Genomic DNA, 18201 nt, shown 5'->3' with positions numbered 1-18201 from the left:
GCTTCTCCCTCCACACACCCCCCCACCCCCACCCACCCCCACTGCTGCAGTATAAAGTCTGCTGTCCGTCCTCAGCCTCCACCCTCTGGACAACTTCTGCCTGGACTCACTTCGAGGTAACATCACTCTTTTTTTCCCCCCCTTTTGTTTAAATGCTGAAAATAAATTATGAAAAGTAGATTTTGTTTTTTAAAAGCTTGCAACTACAGCAAACAAACGTGAATAATCTAGTTTGTGCTCTGGTGTGGTATATACAGCATATTGAAGATTGTCATTTTATAAATAGAACTTTAAATCAGTGCTATATGATATAGATGCTTAAATGGTAACTTTGTTTTTTGAAACCTGGTCCCCATTTTCCCATGTCGTTGTGTCTAAGTGACTGATGGGAACAACAATCTTTACAACAATCTTTGACAATGGTCCAGTAGTAAGAGAGATCGCTGCACTGGGCAGTCAGAGAAACAAGCTACAAGTTATTGGGCAATTGCGCATCTTCAATTTACGTTCAAAAAAGTGCTTATTTTGCAGCTGACAGGCTCAGATTATTACTCTAAGTGTCGGACAACATTAAGGAAAGGATTTCTAAGGAGGTCGACCCTTCTGTTAAAGAGTAAGTTCTTTTTTTAAACAAAAACATCTAAAAAAATTGCGTTTGGTAAACCCACCAAACTCAAAGTAAATAAACATTAATTTTTGCATTGTAAAATACGCTTCCTTTAAAGTTGACAGACAAAATAAAACTATGAAAAGAGGTTTTGGGTCGTCTTTCCACTTTTGCAACAATCCCAACTTTAGTTTTGGTTGAATACAACACACGTGAAATATGCAAAAACGTTTTGTGGACGAAAATTGACAATGCACAATTGCCCTATAGAACTCAAAGACTGTTGTTACCGTCAGTCACTCACACACAAAAACAGGAAAATAGCTGCGTCAGTCTGGATCTGTTTGTTCTTACCTGGATCCTTACTGCGAGAAAGAAGTATTCAGATCCTTTACTTCAGTAAAAGTACTAACACCACACTGTAATAACACTCTGCTACAAGTAAAAGTCCGGCATTGAACATGTTACTGTAGTAGAGGTGTGTAAGTATCATCAGGAAAATGTTCTTAAAGTATTAAAAATAAAGAACTCTCCTCCCAAAAAAAATACTGTTACAAGTAAAAGTCCTGCATTGAAAATGTTATGTAAGTAAAAGTCTGTAAATAGTTGAAGTATTAAAAGTAAAGAACTCTCCTCCCATTGTAGAAAGAGTAAAGGATCCAACCAGCTGTTTAATGATATCATCATCTCAGCTGGACCTGTAGGCCGTTATATTGTTGCTAGGATACTTTATAATAAAACATCAGATATTATATACTACATGTGTTTTGTGAAATCTTAATGTGTAAAGTAACTAGTAACTAAAGCTGTCAGATGAATGTAGTGGAGTTAAAAGTAGAATATTAATTAATTAATAAGAAAGTGGCATGAAAAGAAAAGAAGCAAGTACAATTACCTCAACAGTTGGACGGAAGTACAGTACTGGAGTAAATGTACTCAGTTACATTCCCCCGCTGTATTAGACTGAGTTTTTCTGCATTTTACACTGAAAAGAAAACTATTTCTCTGTATCAGTAGTGAGTAAACACACTCCTGTTACTCTTTCTAGTGTATAGTTGAAAAGAAAAGTTGACAATGACGGACCTGGAGACCTCGATGGGCGCCATCATCGCCGTGTTTCAGAAGTATTCCGAAAGGGAAGGCGACAAACACAAGCTGAAGAAGAGCGAGCTGAAGGACCTGCTTCAGGACGAGCTGCCGGAACTGATGGAGGTGAGACATAAAACCAAGTACCTTAAAGTACCTTTACTCCAGTACTGTACTTAAGTCCAAATGGTGAGGTACTTGTACTTTACTAAAGTCTTCTTTTCATGCCACTTTCTACTTCTACTCAGTCTGGCTGAATACCGGACTCTCTCAGTTATTCATTTAAATATTCATATTATTTTTTTAACCAGTTCTGTTTACTTATAATATATTATAACATCATTGTACTACAACACATAATAATATCATATAATATAATAATATAAAATGTATTTTTGTTTTTCAAATTGTCAGAAATAGGAAGATGCATAGACTTCTGTCAAAAAGGTAACAGTCTCATTGCCTTTACTGTACACAAAGCACTCATGCTGACTGTTGGGAAGTTTGCCCCCCCCCGGAAAACCCCCCCTGAGTAACTTGTAAGTAAAGCTGTCCGATGAATGTAGTAAAGTAGAAGTAATAAGGGGCATGAAAAGAAAAGACTCAAGTAAAATACAAGTACCTCAACATTTGGACTGAAGTACAATTCTGGAGTAAAGGTAGGTAGTTATATTCCACTGCTGGTTGTTTCCTTCTTAACAGATCTCAGTACTTCTTACCTCGGTTTAGGAAGTGTTTTAACTCAGACTGGTGGAAGTAAGAGAATTAAATAATGGGATTTTGTGTAAATGACCTGGGGTCTCATTTATAAAACTATGCCTAGGATCCTTACTAAAAGTGTACGTACGCCCAAAGGCCAAAAAAAAAAAACTGTCAACAATGTCAACCTCTTGCGCTCGGTAGTGGACATTGTGACAGTGAGACAGCACAGATGAAATATTAAGAACAAATTTAGATTTAAGATTTGAGTTGGATTTTACGAGGTGTTTATGGAACAGTTATCACTTAATACAGACGCAAATAACACCGCAGGATTTATTTTGATGGCAACGGGGATGATACGAAGAGAAAAGGTGTGTGTGTGGCATCAATACTTGAAAGTATTTACTTTCTGCAGTCTGACTTCAGTTGACTACCTCACCATCTGGTCGCTGATTCCCATTGTCTCCAAAATGTGTGTACACGTGGGTCAGAGTTTGCGCAGAGGACCGCACATTCTCCCGTCAAGTTTATTTTTTTATGAATCACAACCTTTATGTGGGAAGTGGCGTACGCACATTTTTTGCCCGTTTTGAAATGAGACCCCGGATCTGAACTGTCCGTTGTTTTAACCCCAAACCTGACCCTGGAGTCAGAGGTGCAGTGACCGAGGGGCAGGGGCGTGATCGCCTCGGTCACCCCCCTGCCCCTCGGTCACTGCACCTCATTATATCATATTCATGTTTAATATGTCTGTTTGTTCATGTATTCCCCATTTACCAAGGCAAATTCAACATAAGGGTAACTTATGGCAACAATAAACTCTTTTCTGCACAGGTGGAAAGAGTCAAAATAATATTCTACTTAAGTAGAAGTACTGCAACTATGGTTGTTTGGTGCAAAATATAAAAACATGTTAGGTAGGCGTTTAAAATTACATATGTTTTTCATGTAAAATTTGTTATCTTGCTGTACAAAATCTATAATATATACAGTCACTATTTAAAGTTGGATGAGGGGCGAGAACAATGACAAGCTTTGGCTTTGTCTTGTTCCTTCCTGAACATATCTAACACTCTATAGATATTGTTTTTTCTTTTGGTGTGTTACTATCTTTTTTCTCAAAATAATGTATATAAAAAGAAATAAAGCATTAAGAACAAGTTCAATTACCAGTATAACGATCTACTCAAGTAAAAGTAAAAAGTAGCTCCTTAAAAAATGTACTCACAGTGAAAGTTACCTTTTAAGATCAGAGAGGAGGTATACTTTTTTATATTTATACCTATTTATTATCTGATTTTTACTTTTCATACTTACTTTTTCAAATCGTAGTCTTTAGGGATTTGATAAGGCCACAAAGCTTTTGAGTTTAGCTTGTTGAATTCTTTTACTCAGCAACGGATGTGATTTAAAACACAGCAAAGTACAGTACTTTAAACAAAACACACCAAAAGTACACCACAAAAAACTACTCAATTAGTAACGTGAGTAACTGTACTTGGGATTCTTGCAGCATGTGAAAGACCAGGAGGCGCTCGATAAACTAATGGAGGGCCTGGACACGGACGGCGACTCCGAGTGCGACTTCCAGGAATTCATGACATTCATCTCCATGGTTACCGTCTTTTGCCACGAGTTCTTCCAGCAAGAGGACGACTGAAGGAGGAGAAGGCGACCGCCGGAGACAAAGGAGGGGAGCTACAGTAAATTATAAAAGAAGGAAAAAGCCTGTAGGTGCCCTGAGAGCAGCGCAGTGGGGGGAAAAACACAACTTCCAGCCAGCAGCCCAAACTTTATTGGTGCCGGCTGGCAATAAGGCCCATATCATAGATAATCTACCTTGTTCTCTTTTAGTCTAAATACATAGATGCCTTGTAAAGTCTCCAAAACACCTTCAGGCTCGGAAGAATGTCCCAAAACTTGCCACTGATTTCTAAAAGTTGGCTGCAGAAATTGCAACAAAACCTCCAAAAGATACGATCATATTCATGGTTTTTCCCTCAAAAGTCAAGCATATTTTTTTATTATATAATGGCTCATATAGTCTTCTCACTTACAGTTTGGTCGACATTAAACCCCCAAAAAGTAAGTTAGCCATCAAGAAAAATAAGCTAATTTGACACGTGTGCTTTAATATGACAGGAGCGTTTCATAAATTAGCAAGTGGCAGGAAATAGGTCCTACAGGATCATATCCAAACCACATGTCCAAACCAACAATACTGGTTTATAAACGTCGTTATTGTTGTGAAACGACCGCAGTTTGGTCAGGTTGAGGGGGCAAAAATTATTTGTCAAAAAAAATGTCATTTACTTTTATTTTTAAACAGGACACGGTCCCCAGTCTGCGTACGTCTCACTATAAACGTAAAACCTGGGTCCTAATCGCTTTAACAAAACGACCTATGTGGGCAGTTTTTTAAAGAGACACATTTCAGTTTTTTACCTTGTTACTACGCTTTTTAATTGACAATTTTGCATAATTCCCGATCCTATTCTATAAATCAAACCATTGACAAAAGATGTTTGGGTACAGCTACCAACTTTGGAAACTGAGTTCTGCAAATCATAATTTTAAGGTTCTTCTGTTGAAAAGGGCGTGTCAAGTTTTACAAATGAGTGGTTTGAGTTTGTCTACACTTCACATGATAACCATTTAGAGGTACTTCAGAAAACTGTTGTTTGAAAAGATTGTGGCTGTTATATTTCAGACGTGGCTAGTAGGTTAGGCAAGCAGCCTCCAATCATCAGAATTCGTTTGAGATTTTGAAAGTGTTAGGAGCCCAGTAAATCAAGAAAAGGGCTATGGGTTTAACACTTTGGGAGTCAACCAACTACTGAGAGGCACCTGGATTTGCTTGTTGACTATCAAATGTTGAAAGTGACTTGTAAGTTGGTCATTGGCTAGTAAAAGTTTTAAAATGGCTTGTGAGATTTAGCTAATCTAGAAGCCACTTTGGACGCCACAATTTACAGTAGTTGGAGTAGGAGTTGAACGTTTGAGACAAACTTTTATAAAATCTAGTTGACTATCGAACTTGTAACCTAGTCTTAAACTTAAATATGTGGAATTGGCTAGTCAAATGTTAGAAATGGCTCCTTCTTTTTTAAGCTAACTGCCAGAACGCCAACCGTAACTTACAGTTTATTGTCTTAAATTTCAGATGTCACTAGTAAGTTTGTCTAGCGTACGTGATTTGTTCAGTCTTTGTAGATGATTTGTATTTAGGTAGTTGGTAAACAAGTAACTTAGTAACATTTATGAGTCATACTACATTTAAAATGTCAAGCTGGCAGTTTAAATAATCCTAAAATGGATTTAGTAGCCGCTATTGCCTGTAGCTAAGAATCCGATTCAACGTCCTAGAATAAAGAATCGAGTTTCATGCATTCTTCTTGACGTGCTAAAAAAAACAGCTTAGCATAGTTGATAGCTATAAAAAGTGTTTATCAAAAGAGTTGGAACAGAGATTGTCTGACGAGATGTATTTTTGCAATGTTGTGCACTGGTTTGTATGGATGTCGATGATATGAAATGAATTAAATTATCATTGTGTGACTCTGTTTTTTTCCCCTAATGGTTAACATTGTGGCACTTTGTAAAAGAAAGTATCTACATATATGAAAACACATTGTTTCAACTCGCACCAATTTATTCTTGGCTGCTTTTCGTTATATATTTATATGGAGGTTCTGCAGATTTCCTCAACCATAAAACATCTGTCATATATTGTTTTAGTGACTCCTACTTTTCCGCGGGCTTTGAATTAGTGTTTTTGCATGTAACACAAGGAATCATCTAAAGGACAAAGAACTGTACATCATAGAGAGAAAGAGCTTTGGTAACCAAGCAACTTTTAGATCATATACAGGGATTCCCCTACTGTTATAAGTCTTAGGCGCAGCACCCGAGCCGTTTGGTCAGCGCATAAGCCGACTGGATGTAAAATGCTGAAAAAAAGCACAAGAAACAGCGGAGAAAAGCGCCAAAACTGTTGAAAAAAGCATCAAACTGGTCTCGCTTTGCCACACTCTCCTCAACGGTGGAATCGACTGAAAAGTCGTTTGTTGTAAGATCGGCAAGTTCTTTATAAGGCGAGTCGAGTACAGTCACAGGTTATGTCAAGTCTCAAATCAAGTCACTTTTGATCCATCCAAGATGGCCATCAGCGTCAGTGAGCCAATAACAACGCAGCATGCTTATTGGCTCACAGACGCTGATGTCATCTACGTCATCCGGATCTAATGAAGTTTGGGATTGGCTGTAGAGAAGACGCAGGTAAAACTCAACGTTACACAGAGAGACGGGCCTCACGTAGTAGGAGCTGGAAAATAAATAAAATGATTTTTGCCATAATTTTGTAATTTCTGTAATCGGAAAAAATTTAATTTAGTTTAGCATTGGTATTGTACCGATATCGAAAAGCTTTCAATGATACCCAGCTCTAGTCTTTATAAAGAGAAAAGACACGGCATTAGTAGACCATCTAATATAATGGTTGGCTACTTTGTATAACTAGTACAAAATGTATGACAATGAATTGAATCTGTTTTATAATTATTAATATTTAATATAATATCCTTTTTTTGCGTGACATTTTTAACCCTCCTGTTGTCCTGGGGTCAAATTTGACCCTATTTTTAAAACTTCTACATCCAAAATTTGGGGTCTTTTCATCCAAATTGTCCAAATATTACATGGATGGTACCATATTACGCAGAAGTTCACTACTTTATTGAATTTTGGGTGTTGTATTTCCCCAAAAAAGAAAAGCGACAAAAGACAAAGAAATTATATAATTTCATATAAATGAGGTTCCTTGACCATGAATTCGAAAAATAAAATGTAAAGTGTAAAACTAGTGGTAATATATTGGTGTTAGTGATGTGTACAGCGTACTGATGGTAGTTACAAAAATGAAGAAAATGTTGAAAAAAAGCGTCAAAAAGTGATAAAAAAAAGATCTCAAAAGCATCAAAAAAGTGATGAAAAAGCATCAAAAAGTGAGTGTTCATTTTCAGTTTTGACCTGGGAGGACAACACAAAGGTTAAACCCAAAAGTGGTCCAGACAGAGGCTTCATCAGGGCTCTTTCATGTTAGTTGTTGTCATAGCAACCAATCATGACCAGCACATACAAGAGAGTCATGTTTGTCAGTTCACGCTGCTGCCACTGCAGCACACACTAGACAGAAATCAATCAAATTTTATATTTAACGGCATTCAAATTTCAGTCATCAGTCAGTCTTGAGTCATTAACTTACAAGTCAAAGTCCAGGTCTCAATGTAATTAACCTACAGTCCAAGTCATCTCACAGTCTTAAACTCACAAGTCCCATAGTACAGTCTCAAGTTTATAACTTACCAGCATCCAAGTACAGTTTTCAAAGTCTTACACTAACACAGTCCAAGTCAGTACTAGAGTTATTAATCTGACCGTCGCCAGTAGTCCCACAGTCACTCAAGTGTTACAACTACCAGTCACAAGAGTCCAGGTTCAAGTTATCAACTACCACTCCAAGTCCCACCGTGCTCGCAAGCTCTTTAAACACAAACAGTCAAAGTCCAGTACTCTCAAGTTATTACAGATTACCGTCAAGTCCAGTCTCAAGATTATTACTTACAATCCAAGTCCCAGATCTCAAGTCTATTAATCTACCAGTCCAGATCAGTCCTCAAGTTATTAAACTTACCAGTCCAACGTCACAGTGCTCAAGTCATTAACTACCAGTCCATCCTTAAACTCATAAGTCTCAAGTCTCTTTAACTCACAAGTCCAAGTCCAGTCTCAAGTTATTACTTACCAGTCCAAGTCCAGTCTCAAGTCTTTAAATCACAAGTCAAAGTCCAGTCCTCAAGTTATAACTTACCAGTCCAAGTCCAGTCTCAAGTTATTAACTTACAAGTCCAAGTAGTCTCAAGGATTCTAATACCAGTCCAAGTCCAGTCTCAAGTATTAACTTACCAGCGCATAGTTCCAGTCGTCAAGTCATTAACTTACAGTCCACAGTCCAGTCTCAAGTCTTTAACTCACAAGTCCAAGTCCAGTCTCATCTCAAGTTATTATACTCACCAGACAAGTCCAGTCTCAAGTCTTTAACTCACAAGATCCAAGTCCAGTCTCAAGTTTAAACTTACCAGTCCAAGTCCAGCTCTTAAGTGATCTAATCTACCAGTCAGAGTCCAGTCTCAAGTTATTAACTTACCAGTCCAAGTCCAGTCTCAAGTCTTTAACTCACAAGTCAAAGTCCAGTCTCAAGTTATTAACTTACCAGGCCAAGTCCCAATCTCAAGTTATTAACTTACAGTCAAGTCCAGTCTCAAGTATTAACTTACCAGTCCAGTTCATCAGTACTTACCAGTCCACATCGTCTCAAGTCTAACTCACAAGTCCAGTCTCAGTCTCAAGTCGATTAACTCACAAGTCCAGTCCTAGTCATTAACTTACAAGTCCAGTATCAATGTCATTAACTTCCAGTCCAAGTCTAGTCTCAAGTTAAACTTACCAGTCCAAGTCCAGTCTCAAGTCATTAACTGTACAAGTCCAAGTCCAGTCTGTTCAAGTTAAACTTACCAGTCCAAGATCCAGTCTCAAGTTATTAATTACCAGTCCAAGTCCAGTGTCAAGTCCTTTAACTACCCAAGTCCAAGTCCAGTCTCAAGTTATTAACTTACCAGTCCAAAGTACAGCCTCAAGTCTTTAACTCACAAGTCCAAGTCCAGTCCAGTTATTAACTACAAGTCCAAGTCCAGTCATTAAATTACAAGTCCAATCCAGTCTCAATTTATTAACTCACAAGTCCAAGTCCAGTCATTAACTTACAAGTCCAAGTCCAGTCTCAATTTATTAACTCACAAGTCCAAGTCCAGTCTCAAGTTATAACTTACCAGTCCAATCAGTCTCAAGTCTAATCCCAAATACCAAGGCAGTCCAGTTATTAACTTACCAGTCCAAGTCCAGTCTCAAGTTATTAAACTACAAGTCCAAGCCAGTACTCAAGTCATTAACTTACCAGTCCAGTCTCAAGTCATTAACTTACCAGTCCAAGTCCAGTCTCAAGTCATTAACGCAAAAGTCCAAGCCAGTCTAACAGAACTCACAAGTCCAAGTCCAAGCTCAAGTCATTACTCAAGTCCAAGTCCAGTAATTAACTTACAAGTCATTCTCAAGTCATAACTTCCAAGTCCAAGTCTAGTCTCAATTATTAACTTACCAGTCCAAGTCCAGTTCAGTCATTAACTTACAAATCCAAGTCCAGTCTCAAGTATTAAACTTACCAGTCCAAGTCCAGTCTCAAGTCCTTTAACTCACAAGTCCAAGTCTAGTCTCAAGTTTATAACTTACCAGTCCAAGCTCCAGTCTCAAGTTATTACTTACAGTCCAGAGTCCAGTCTCAAGTTATTAACTTACCAGTCCAAGTCCAGTCTCAAGTCTTTAACTACACGTCAAAGTCAGTCAATGTATTAACTTACAAGTCCAAGTCCAGTCTCAAGTCCATTAACCTTACCAGTCCAAGTCCAGTCTCAAGTATTAACTACCAGTCAAGTCCAGTACTCAAGTTTAAATTACCATCTCAAGTCCAGTCCAAGTCTTAACCACAGTCCAAGTCAGTCTCAATTATTAACTTACCCGTCCAAGTCCAGTCTCAAGTCTTTAACTCACAAGTCAAAGTCCAGTCTCAAGTTATTAACTTACCAGTCCAAGTCCAGTCTCAAGTTATTAACTTACAAGTCCAAGTCCAGTCTCAAGTCATTAACTTACCAGTCCAAGTCCAGTCTCAAGTTATTAACTTACCAGTCCAAGTCCAGTCTCAAGTCATTAACTTACCAGTCCAAGTCCAGTCTCAAGTCTTTAACTCACAAGTCCAAGTCCAGTCTCAAGTTATTAACTTACCAGTCCAAGTCCAGTTTCAAGTCTTTAACTCACAAGTCCAAGTCCAGTCTCAAGTTATTAACTTACCAGTCCAAGTCCAGTCTTAAGTTATTAACTTACCAGTCCAGAGTCCAGTCTCAAGTTATTAACTTACCAGTCCAAGTCCAGTCTCAAGTCTTTAACTCACAAGTCAAAGTCCAGTCTCAAGTTATTAACTTACCAGTCCAAGTCCAATCTCAAGTTATTAACTTACAAGTCCAAGTCCAGTCTCAAGTCATTAACTTACCAGTCCAGTCTCAAGTCATTAACTTACCAGTCCAGTCTCAAGTCATTAACTTACCAGTCCAAGTCCAGTCTCAAGTCATTAACTCACAAGTCCAAGTCCAGTCTCAAGCATTAACTCACAAGTCCAAGTCCAGTCATTAACTTCAAGTCCAGTCTAAGTCATTAACTTCAGTCAAGTTAGTCTCAAGTTATTAACTTACCAGTCCAAGTCAGTCTAAGTCATTAATTACAATGTCAAGTCCAGTCTCAAGTGTTAATAACTTACCAGTCCAAGTCCAGTACTCAAGTCATTAACTTAAAAGTCCAAGTCCAGTCTCAATTATTACACTCACAAGTCAAGTCCAGTCTCAAGTTATTAACTTACCAGTCAAGTCAGTCTCAAGTCTTTAACTCACAAGTCCAAGTCCAGTCTCAAGTTATTAACTTACCAGTCCAAGTACAGCCTCAAGTCTTTAACTCACAAGTCCAAGTCCAGTCTCAAGTTATTAACTTACAAGTCCAAGTCCAGTCATTAACTTACAAGTCCAAGTCCAGTCTCAATTTATTAACTCACAAGTCCAAGTCCAGTCATTAACTTACAAGTCCAAGTCCAGTCTCAATTTATTAACTCACAAGTCCAAGTCCAGTCTCAAGTTATTAACTTACCAGTCCAAGTCCAGTCTCAAGTCTTTAACTCACAAGTCCAAGTCCAGTCTCAAGTTATTAACTTACCAGTCCAAGTACAGCCTCAAGTCTTTAACTCACAAGTCCAAGTCCAGTCTCAAGTTATTAACTTACAAGTCCAAGTCCAGTCATTAACTTACAAGTCCAAGTCCAGTCTCAATTTATTAACTCACAAGTCCAAGTCCAGTCATTAACTTACAAGTCCAAGTCCAGTCTCATATTTTAACTCACAAGTCAGCACAGTCTCAAGTTCATTAACTTACCAGTCCAAGTCCAGTCTCAAGTCTTTAACTCACAAGTCCAAGTCCAGTCTCAAGTTATTAACTTACCAGTCCAAGTCCAGTCTTAAGTTATTAACTTACCAGTCCAAGTCCAGTCTCAAGTTATTAACTTACCAGTCCTTGTCCAGTCTCAAGTCTTTAACTCACAAGTCCAAGTCCAGTCTCAAGTTATTAACTGACCAGTCCAAGTCCAGTCTCAAGTTATTAACTTACAAGTCCAAGTCCAGTCTCAAGTCATTAACTTACCAGTCCAGTCTCAAGTCATTAACTTACCAGTCCAAGTCCAGTCTCAAGTCATTAACTCACAAGTCCAAGTCCAGTCTCAAGTCATTAACTCACAAGTCCAAGTCCAGTCTCAAGTCATTAACTCACAAGTCCAAGTCCAGTCATTAACTTACAAGTCCATTCTCAAGTCATTAACTTCAAGTCCAAGTCTAGTTTCAAGTTATTAACTTACCAGTCCAAGTCCAGTCTCAAGTCATTAACTCACAAGTCCAAGTCCAGTCATTAACTTACAAGTCCAAGTCCAGTCTCAAGTTATTAACTTACCAGTCCAAGTCCAGTCTCAAGTCATTAACTCACAAGTCCAAGTCCAGTCATTAACTTACAAGTCCAAGTCCAGTCTCAAGTTATTAACTCACAAGTCCAAGTCCAGTCTCAAGTTATTAACTTACAAGTCCAAGTCCAGTCTCAAGTCTTTAATTTACAAGTCCAAATCCAGGCTGAAGGTGAGATTATTGAACACAGTTTAATTGTTCTGTGTGTGTGTGTGTGTGTGTGTGTGTGTGTGTGTGTGTGTGTGTGTGTGTGGAGATGACGTAAGAAGCGTTGTCAGCTGCACAGTTTCAGACATCTGCAGGCTGTGTAGCACCAGAAAAGGTGGAGTCAGCCCCCCAATTGGCCAGGGGGGAACAGATCTTAACCCTGGGGATTGACACCACACCCATCTGTGTGTGTGTGTGTGTCTGTTTAAGCATATGATCTGTTGTGTTTCTTCTTCTTCGCCTTCTTCCTCGTCGCCTCAAAACTGGTGAGTTTTCTTTACCTTTTTCTTCGTCAAATCACAGTTTAAAATCTTTAAAGTTCTGTTCTGCTTTCTGCATTGTGACTGTTTTTTCAGCACAAGCTGCCGTCCAAGCTAAAAGCTTTTTTGTTTAACCTCGGCAATATTTCTAATCTCTCAAACACTGCTCGTAAAGTCAGGGTCCTAAAAAAAACATAACTGCTGCAGCCTTGTTCTCAGTTATATATTTCTGTGTACTATTAACTTCTGCTACAGTCATAAATGAAAGCTTGATGAGACCAGAAAGGGATGTGAGAGGAAAGGTTCAAATATAAATATTTCTTTGTATATAATTTGTGTAATCTATAGCAGTGGACGTTTTGGGCAGAACGGAATAAAATCAGATTAAAATGACCTCGGGGCTCTGTGGCTCCAAGATAATTTTGTAACATTGAGTCATCTCGCCTCAAGTTTATAGTTCAGAATTTGAAAAACTGCAATCCTTTAAAAAAGGACCCCAACATTTCCTAATGTTTTACAAGAGAAATTGTGACTTAGTCACAGAGAACTTGCGTAAACATAATCCTGCAGCTGTTTTCAATATTTCATTGTTGGATGACACCACTGGTTAGGACCGTTTTTGACACATTTGCTTCCAATGGTACAAATTTTACATCAACTTAAACCCTAAGGTGGTTTAAGATCCTTTTTACACTGTAAAAACAGAATGCATTGCCATCTTACAGTATGATCCTGTGCATGGCATTAAAAGTAAGATATTGTTAGATTTTAGCTGTAAATTTACATTTAAAGGTTTCTAGTGTATGATAAAGCATCTTGCTGGCACGTACAGTAAAAACCTGCCACAGATGTGAATCCATTGCTGTCAACAGTCAGGACAAAGTTACATTATTTGCATGTGTTTATTCATGCTCACCATTCATCATTTTAACAAGAGGAAGCTGTAAAAAATGAGCTATTTGACAAAGAAAATTAAACTCATTGTGAAAAAAACAATGAACATTTTGTCCCTAAACCCTCCCCGGTCTAAGCTAATTCTTCTTTAGGTCGCCTGGAGATATTTGGAGGTTTTCTTTCTGCTCAGGTTGAATTGATATTTTTTTTTAAATCCAGAAATGTGTTACAAAACACAAACAGATTTCCCTAACATTAGCTATTTGTAGTGTGTAGTGTTATTTGTTGTGTTCTCACTAAAATAATATGAGAATAACAGAACAGAGGAACATCAAAATATGTTAAGTTCTGATACATAAAATGTATAAAAATACAAACTTAAGATATGAAACTTAAAATCCTTTGAACAAAAACACAATAATAAGAAATAAAAAATTTAACAGACTATGCAACGCCATCACTACGGGACGTTGTAGAGCGTCCTCTGGGGGACAGACTATGCAACGCCATCACTAACAGGGACGTTGTAGAGCTCCTCTGGTGGACAGACTAAGCAAACCCCATCACTAACAGGGACGTTGTAACGTCCTCTGTGACAGGCTATGCAACGCCATCACCAACAGTGACGTTGTAGACGTCCTCTGGTGGACAGACTATGCAACGCCATCCCTAACAGGGACGTTGTAGAGCGTCCTCTGTGGACAGACTATGCAACGCCATCACCAACAGGACGTTGTAGAGCGTCCTGGTGGACACACTATGCAACGCCATCACTACAGGGACATTGTAGAGCGTCCTCGGGGTGGACAGACTACGCAACGCCATCACTAACAGGACGTTAGAGTGTCCTCGGGTGGGACAGACTAGCAACCGCCATCACTAACAGGACGTTGTAGAGCGTCCTCTGGAACAGACTATGCAACCCAATCACTAACCAGGGACGTTGTTATAGCCGTCCTCTGGTGGACAGACTATGCAACGCCAATGCTCAGAACATGGTTGACAGTCTGTTTTATTTTTTTTAAATATTCATTTATCAGACTAATTTATTTTTTATTATAAATTATTCAGATGAATGAATATTTAAAAAAAATACATATAAATATAAAATGTATTGTATCTGCACTTAAAAGAGACACTTGTTGAATGTAGCAGAGTCTGAACACAGCGGACAACAGACAAAATGTAACAACTGAAAAGGGAACATCTGTAGACAATAATCGATTATGGTCTGTCACTGCATTGATGCAGAATCGTCCAGGTGCGCAGCGCCATGCATCGATGCCGCGATTCAGTTGGACACCCCTAGTTACAAAATATACGTTTCAGTGACACGCGGGACAAGAACAGGGACACCAACCCCGGTCTCTTGGGTGAAAGTCCTGTTGTTTTAAAGTCGGTCTCTACACAGTATTGATCAGGAGATATTAAACATGATATAAAGTATGCACTGTCCTGTCATGGGCGAGGGTTTTCTTTCTGCTCAGGTTGAAATAACGGCTTCCACCTGGCGTTCGGATGTGACCGAGTTGGTTACGACAGTTATGGAAATTCACACAACTCCTACCCCTGCGACTCCACCTATAACCGCCCCTGCAGCTGAAACCAGGGCTACCTTTGCTGAGGTTTTAACCGAGATGGTGACGACTCCTGCCCCTAGCCCTGCCCCTGTGACTCTATCTCCAGGAGCTGAAGCCTGGACTCCTCTTCCTCTTGTGACAGAGGCAGTGACTAAGGGTACGTACGTATTTGTGCAGGCTGTTCGCATAAACCCTTTGTACATATACAAAATTCAAAATTTACAGTAACTTACTGGCAACAATTGGCCAGCGAGTTACTGTGAATTCTTTTTACCGTACTTCCATTTACAGTATTTTATGTATTCATTTTTTTTCTACAGTAATGCTTTGACTAGTGTGATTTCAACTGTAATACTTAGACTACTGTGATTTAGTCATGTTGACAAAGTTGTAATGTAAACTTTACAGCATTCTACTGTAAAAATCATGTACAGTAGTGTTATTGTGAAAACTACAGTAAATAAAGTTAAAAAAAAATAAGTAAAATTATTTACAGTGAATACAATGGCTATGTCCCAAACTCCACATGAACATGCTTTTTAGTAGCTAAAACAGTAAATATTACAGTATGCACTACTGGACACTACACTGGCATAAATATCCCACAATGCAAAGCAGTAGTAATGACAAAGTTCATAACAGACAGACGGACAGAAACCAAGGCAGCTCTGTAACGTCAATAACGCTCTCATTTCTACATATGTCAACTACTGTTGATCTAATTACTTGCTTAATCCCAAAGCCTACCTGGGACAAAAAACTAATTACATTCTGGTAACACAGAATTATATATTTTAACTGCATTATAATAAGTTTTTGAAATTATAATCCCTTAAACTACTCGTTGCTGTGGAAAGTAATAATATTACAGATATACAGTATATTACTACTAAGTAAAGGCGTGAGTGTGTGTGTGTTAAGCAGCGAGTGTCTTATCAGGCTGATGTCAGGAGATCACGGGTAGGAAGGAGTGAGTGTGACGCCCTCCGGGGCCTGTCGCCACGGAGATAAGAGCGGACACACTGATACGGCTGGCCCTTGTTTCCACAGCAGGGCCAAAGTGGGCCAAAAAGGGGCTAACCAGCTGGGGCTTTTACTTTCCTACTACTTTACGCTACTTCCACCTCATCTCAGTGGGAAACGTTGTAGTTTTTACTGCACTGTTTTAATTTGACACTCTTCACATGATGCCTGTATAATAGGCCTAGCATAAAATCTTCTGTATTTTAACTGTAGTTACACACAAACTTTTTGTTTGTTTTTTTAATTGCGGGGAAAAGTCTCGGGTAATGAGCTGCCAGAACTTTTTCAGTTATTTTACTAATTTATTTCTTTGAGTGTGCAATAAGTACAGGGCTTCCCTGTTTGGCCCTGAAGTGTAACAGCAGCCTCTGTCACACACTGTGGCTTTAAAATAGACGGAGTGTGTTTGAATACCATGCATGGTTGGATTGTGCTGCCATGCGTCTCCGCCCCCAGCTTTATCACAGGAGTAACACCACAGGGTTTGTAATAGAATAGAAAATAATGTCTTTATTGTCACTATAGGCAACTATTTGGAACTCAATTCTTAGCCGCAGAGAGTCTGAGCAGGGGAATAACTAGTTACACTACTAGTTATATTACTTTTGGAATACTCGGTAACATCTCCTGAGATTGACCAGAAGGCTAAGTCACACTCAGCGTCTTTTTTGACACAAAAACGTTGACTAGGGCGCTTTGTAGAAGAAAAAAAAAGAAGCTGGCAGCGTTATGGGTCCAAAAAACAGCAGAGAGCGTCTTTTGTTGCGATAACAACAGCTACTGTTAAAGTGTCCTAGAGCGCTATGTGGAGAGGTGCTAACGTTAGATAAAACAAAGTGGTGGAGAGAGCTAAAGAAAGAGTAGAGAGAGAAAGCGGTGCTAATGTTAGACAACACCAAGAGGGAGAGAGAGCTAGAGAAAGAACAGAGAGAGAAAGTGGTGCTAATGTTGGTTAAAACAAAGTGGTGGAGCGAGCTAATGAAAGAGTAGAGAACGAGAGGTACTAACGTTAGATAAAGTGTTGGAGCGAACTAGAGAAAGAACAGAGAGAGAGAGAGAGAGAGAGAGAGGTGCTAACTTTAGATAAACCAAAGCGGTTGAGTGAGCTAGAGAAAGAACAGAGAGAGAGATGGTGCTAACGGTAGATAAAACAAAGCGGCTAAGTGAGCTAGAGAAAGAACAGAGAGAGAGAGGTGCTAACGGTAGATAAAACAAAGCGGGTAAGAGAGCTAGAGAAAGAACAGAGAGAGAGAGTGAACATAGCGTAACATACTTGCCAAATAACAATATAAAGTTAAACAATCATGAATGCCCAGATCAACACAAACCCTTATTATAATGAGGACATACACAATATTTCACTTTCATGCTCAAAGCTTGTAAACATCAGCAAAACATTTGTCAAGATGGCGTCTGCTCTTCATTAGCTACATTTCTACATTTTCTCCACTTACCTCTGCTTCGTTTACCTGCTGTTGAACATTAAGTCTTGGCTGCTTGGCAGGTCGGTGCAGATTGATGACAGAAGCTGATGCCACATATTTTAATCAAAATAACATCTGTAATTAACAGAAGAAAGACATTGAGTTGCACTGTAGTTTCTACTAGTGCAATGGCTGTCGACGTCGACACGAGCTTTTTCAAAACTCCAGACAAAAACAATAAAACCAAAATTCCTTTTAGTATATTTTCTTTTCAACAACAAAATACCACACTGCCTCATTTCAAGTGCCTCGGTTACAGAATATACAGTGGCTAGGAACACATTCATTTCAGCAGATAATTTTCATATGTGTATATATTTCAAACACAATAATATCTCTAGTTTATTTACATATGTATTATATTGAAATGCAACACAGAGCTATCCAACACAATGGACAATATAAGCTGTAAATTATTTCTGGCAGTGAATAGAAAGAAACCAAAGTTCCCACACGTTAGCCTAACAGTTAAAGCTAATTTCAATGCTAGTTAGCTAGCTATGTGTGACAACATGAACCTATTAAACTATACAAAAAAGAAAACTAAAACACGCGTCAGGAACACTACTAACTAATTTGATAACACTAAGGTATTATAAGCCGTAAATTATTTCTGGCAGTGAATAGAAAGAACCCGAATAATCCCAGTTCACACACGTTAGCCTAACAGTTAAAGCACACACTTCCATCCATCCATCCA

General features: G+C 38.7%; 2 protein-coding genes and 1 long non-coding RNA gene across 4 annotated transcripts in view; all 3 read left to right on the top strand.

Moving 5' to 3' along the window:
- Nucleotides 1-5953, top strand: s100b (S100 calcium binding protein, beta (neural)). The gene is made up of 3 exons (XM_032506599.1): nt 1-116; nt 1656-1819; nt 3909-5953. The coding sequence occupies exons 2-3, from the start codon at nt 1682-1684 to the stop codon at nt 4053-4055; spliced, it is 285 nt and encodes a 94-aa protein (XP_032362490.1). The 5' UTR covers nt 1-116; nt 1656-1681; the 3' UTR covers nt 4056-5953.
- Nucleotides 5954-12294: 6341 nt separating this feature from the next.
- Nucleotides 12295-18201, top strand: part of LOC116674065 (cell adhesion molecule 1) — a 28682-nt gene continuing 22775 nt past the window's right edge. The window contains exons 1-2 of one of the 2 annotated variants that reach the window (XM_032506597.1): nt 12295-12526; nt 14902-15151. In XM_032506597.1, the coding sequence (XP_032362488.1) occupies nt 14959-15151 (193 nt within the window). In that variant the 5' untranslated portion in view covers nt 12295-12526; nt 14902-14958. Of the gene's footprint in view, nt 12527-14516; nt 15152-18201 lie in introns of those variants that run through there. The other variant, XM_032506596.1, reaches the window with a different exon arrangement.
- Nucleotides 16761-17665, top strand: LOC116674077 (uncharacterized). The gene is made up of 2 exons (XR_004327951.1): nt 16761-16877; nt 17066-17665. It is a non-coding gene; the product is annotated as an uncharacterized LOC116674077 (long non-coding RNA).

Source organism: Etheostoma spectabile, chromosome 24 (genome assembly GCF_008692095.1).
Source record: "Etheostoma spectabile isolate EspeVRDwgs_2016 chromosome 24, UIUC_Espe_1.0, whole genome shotgun sequence".
NCBI lineage: Eukaryota > Metazoa > Chordata > Actinopteri > Perciformes > Percidae > Etheostoma > Etheostoma spectabile.
Note: the sequence above shows the minus strand (reverse complement) of the source record. Positions and strands in the feature narration are given on the sequence as shown.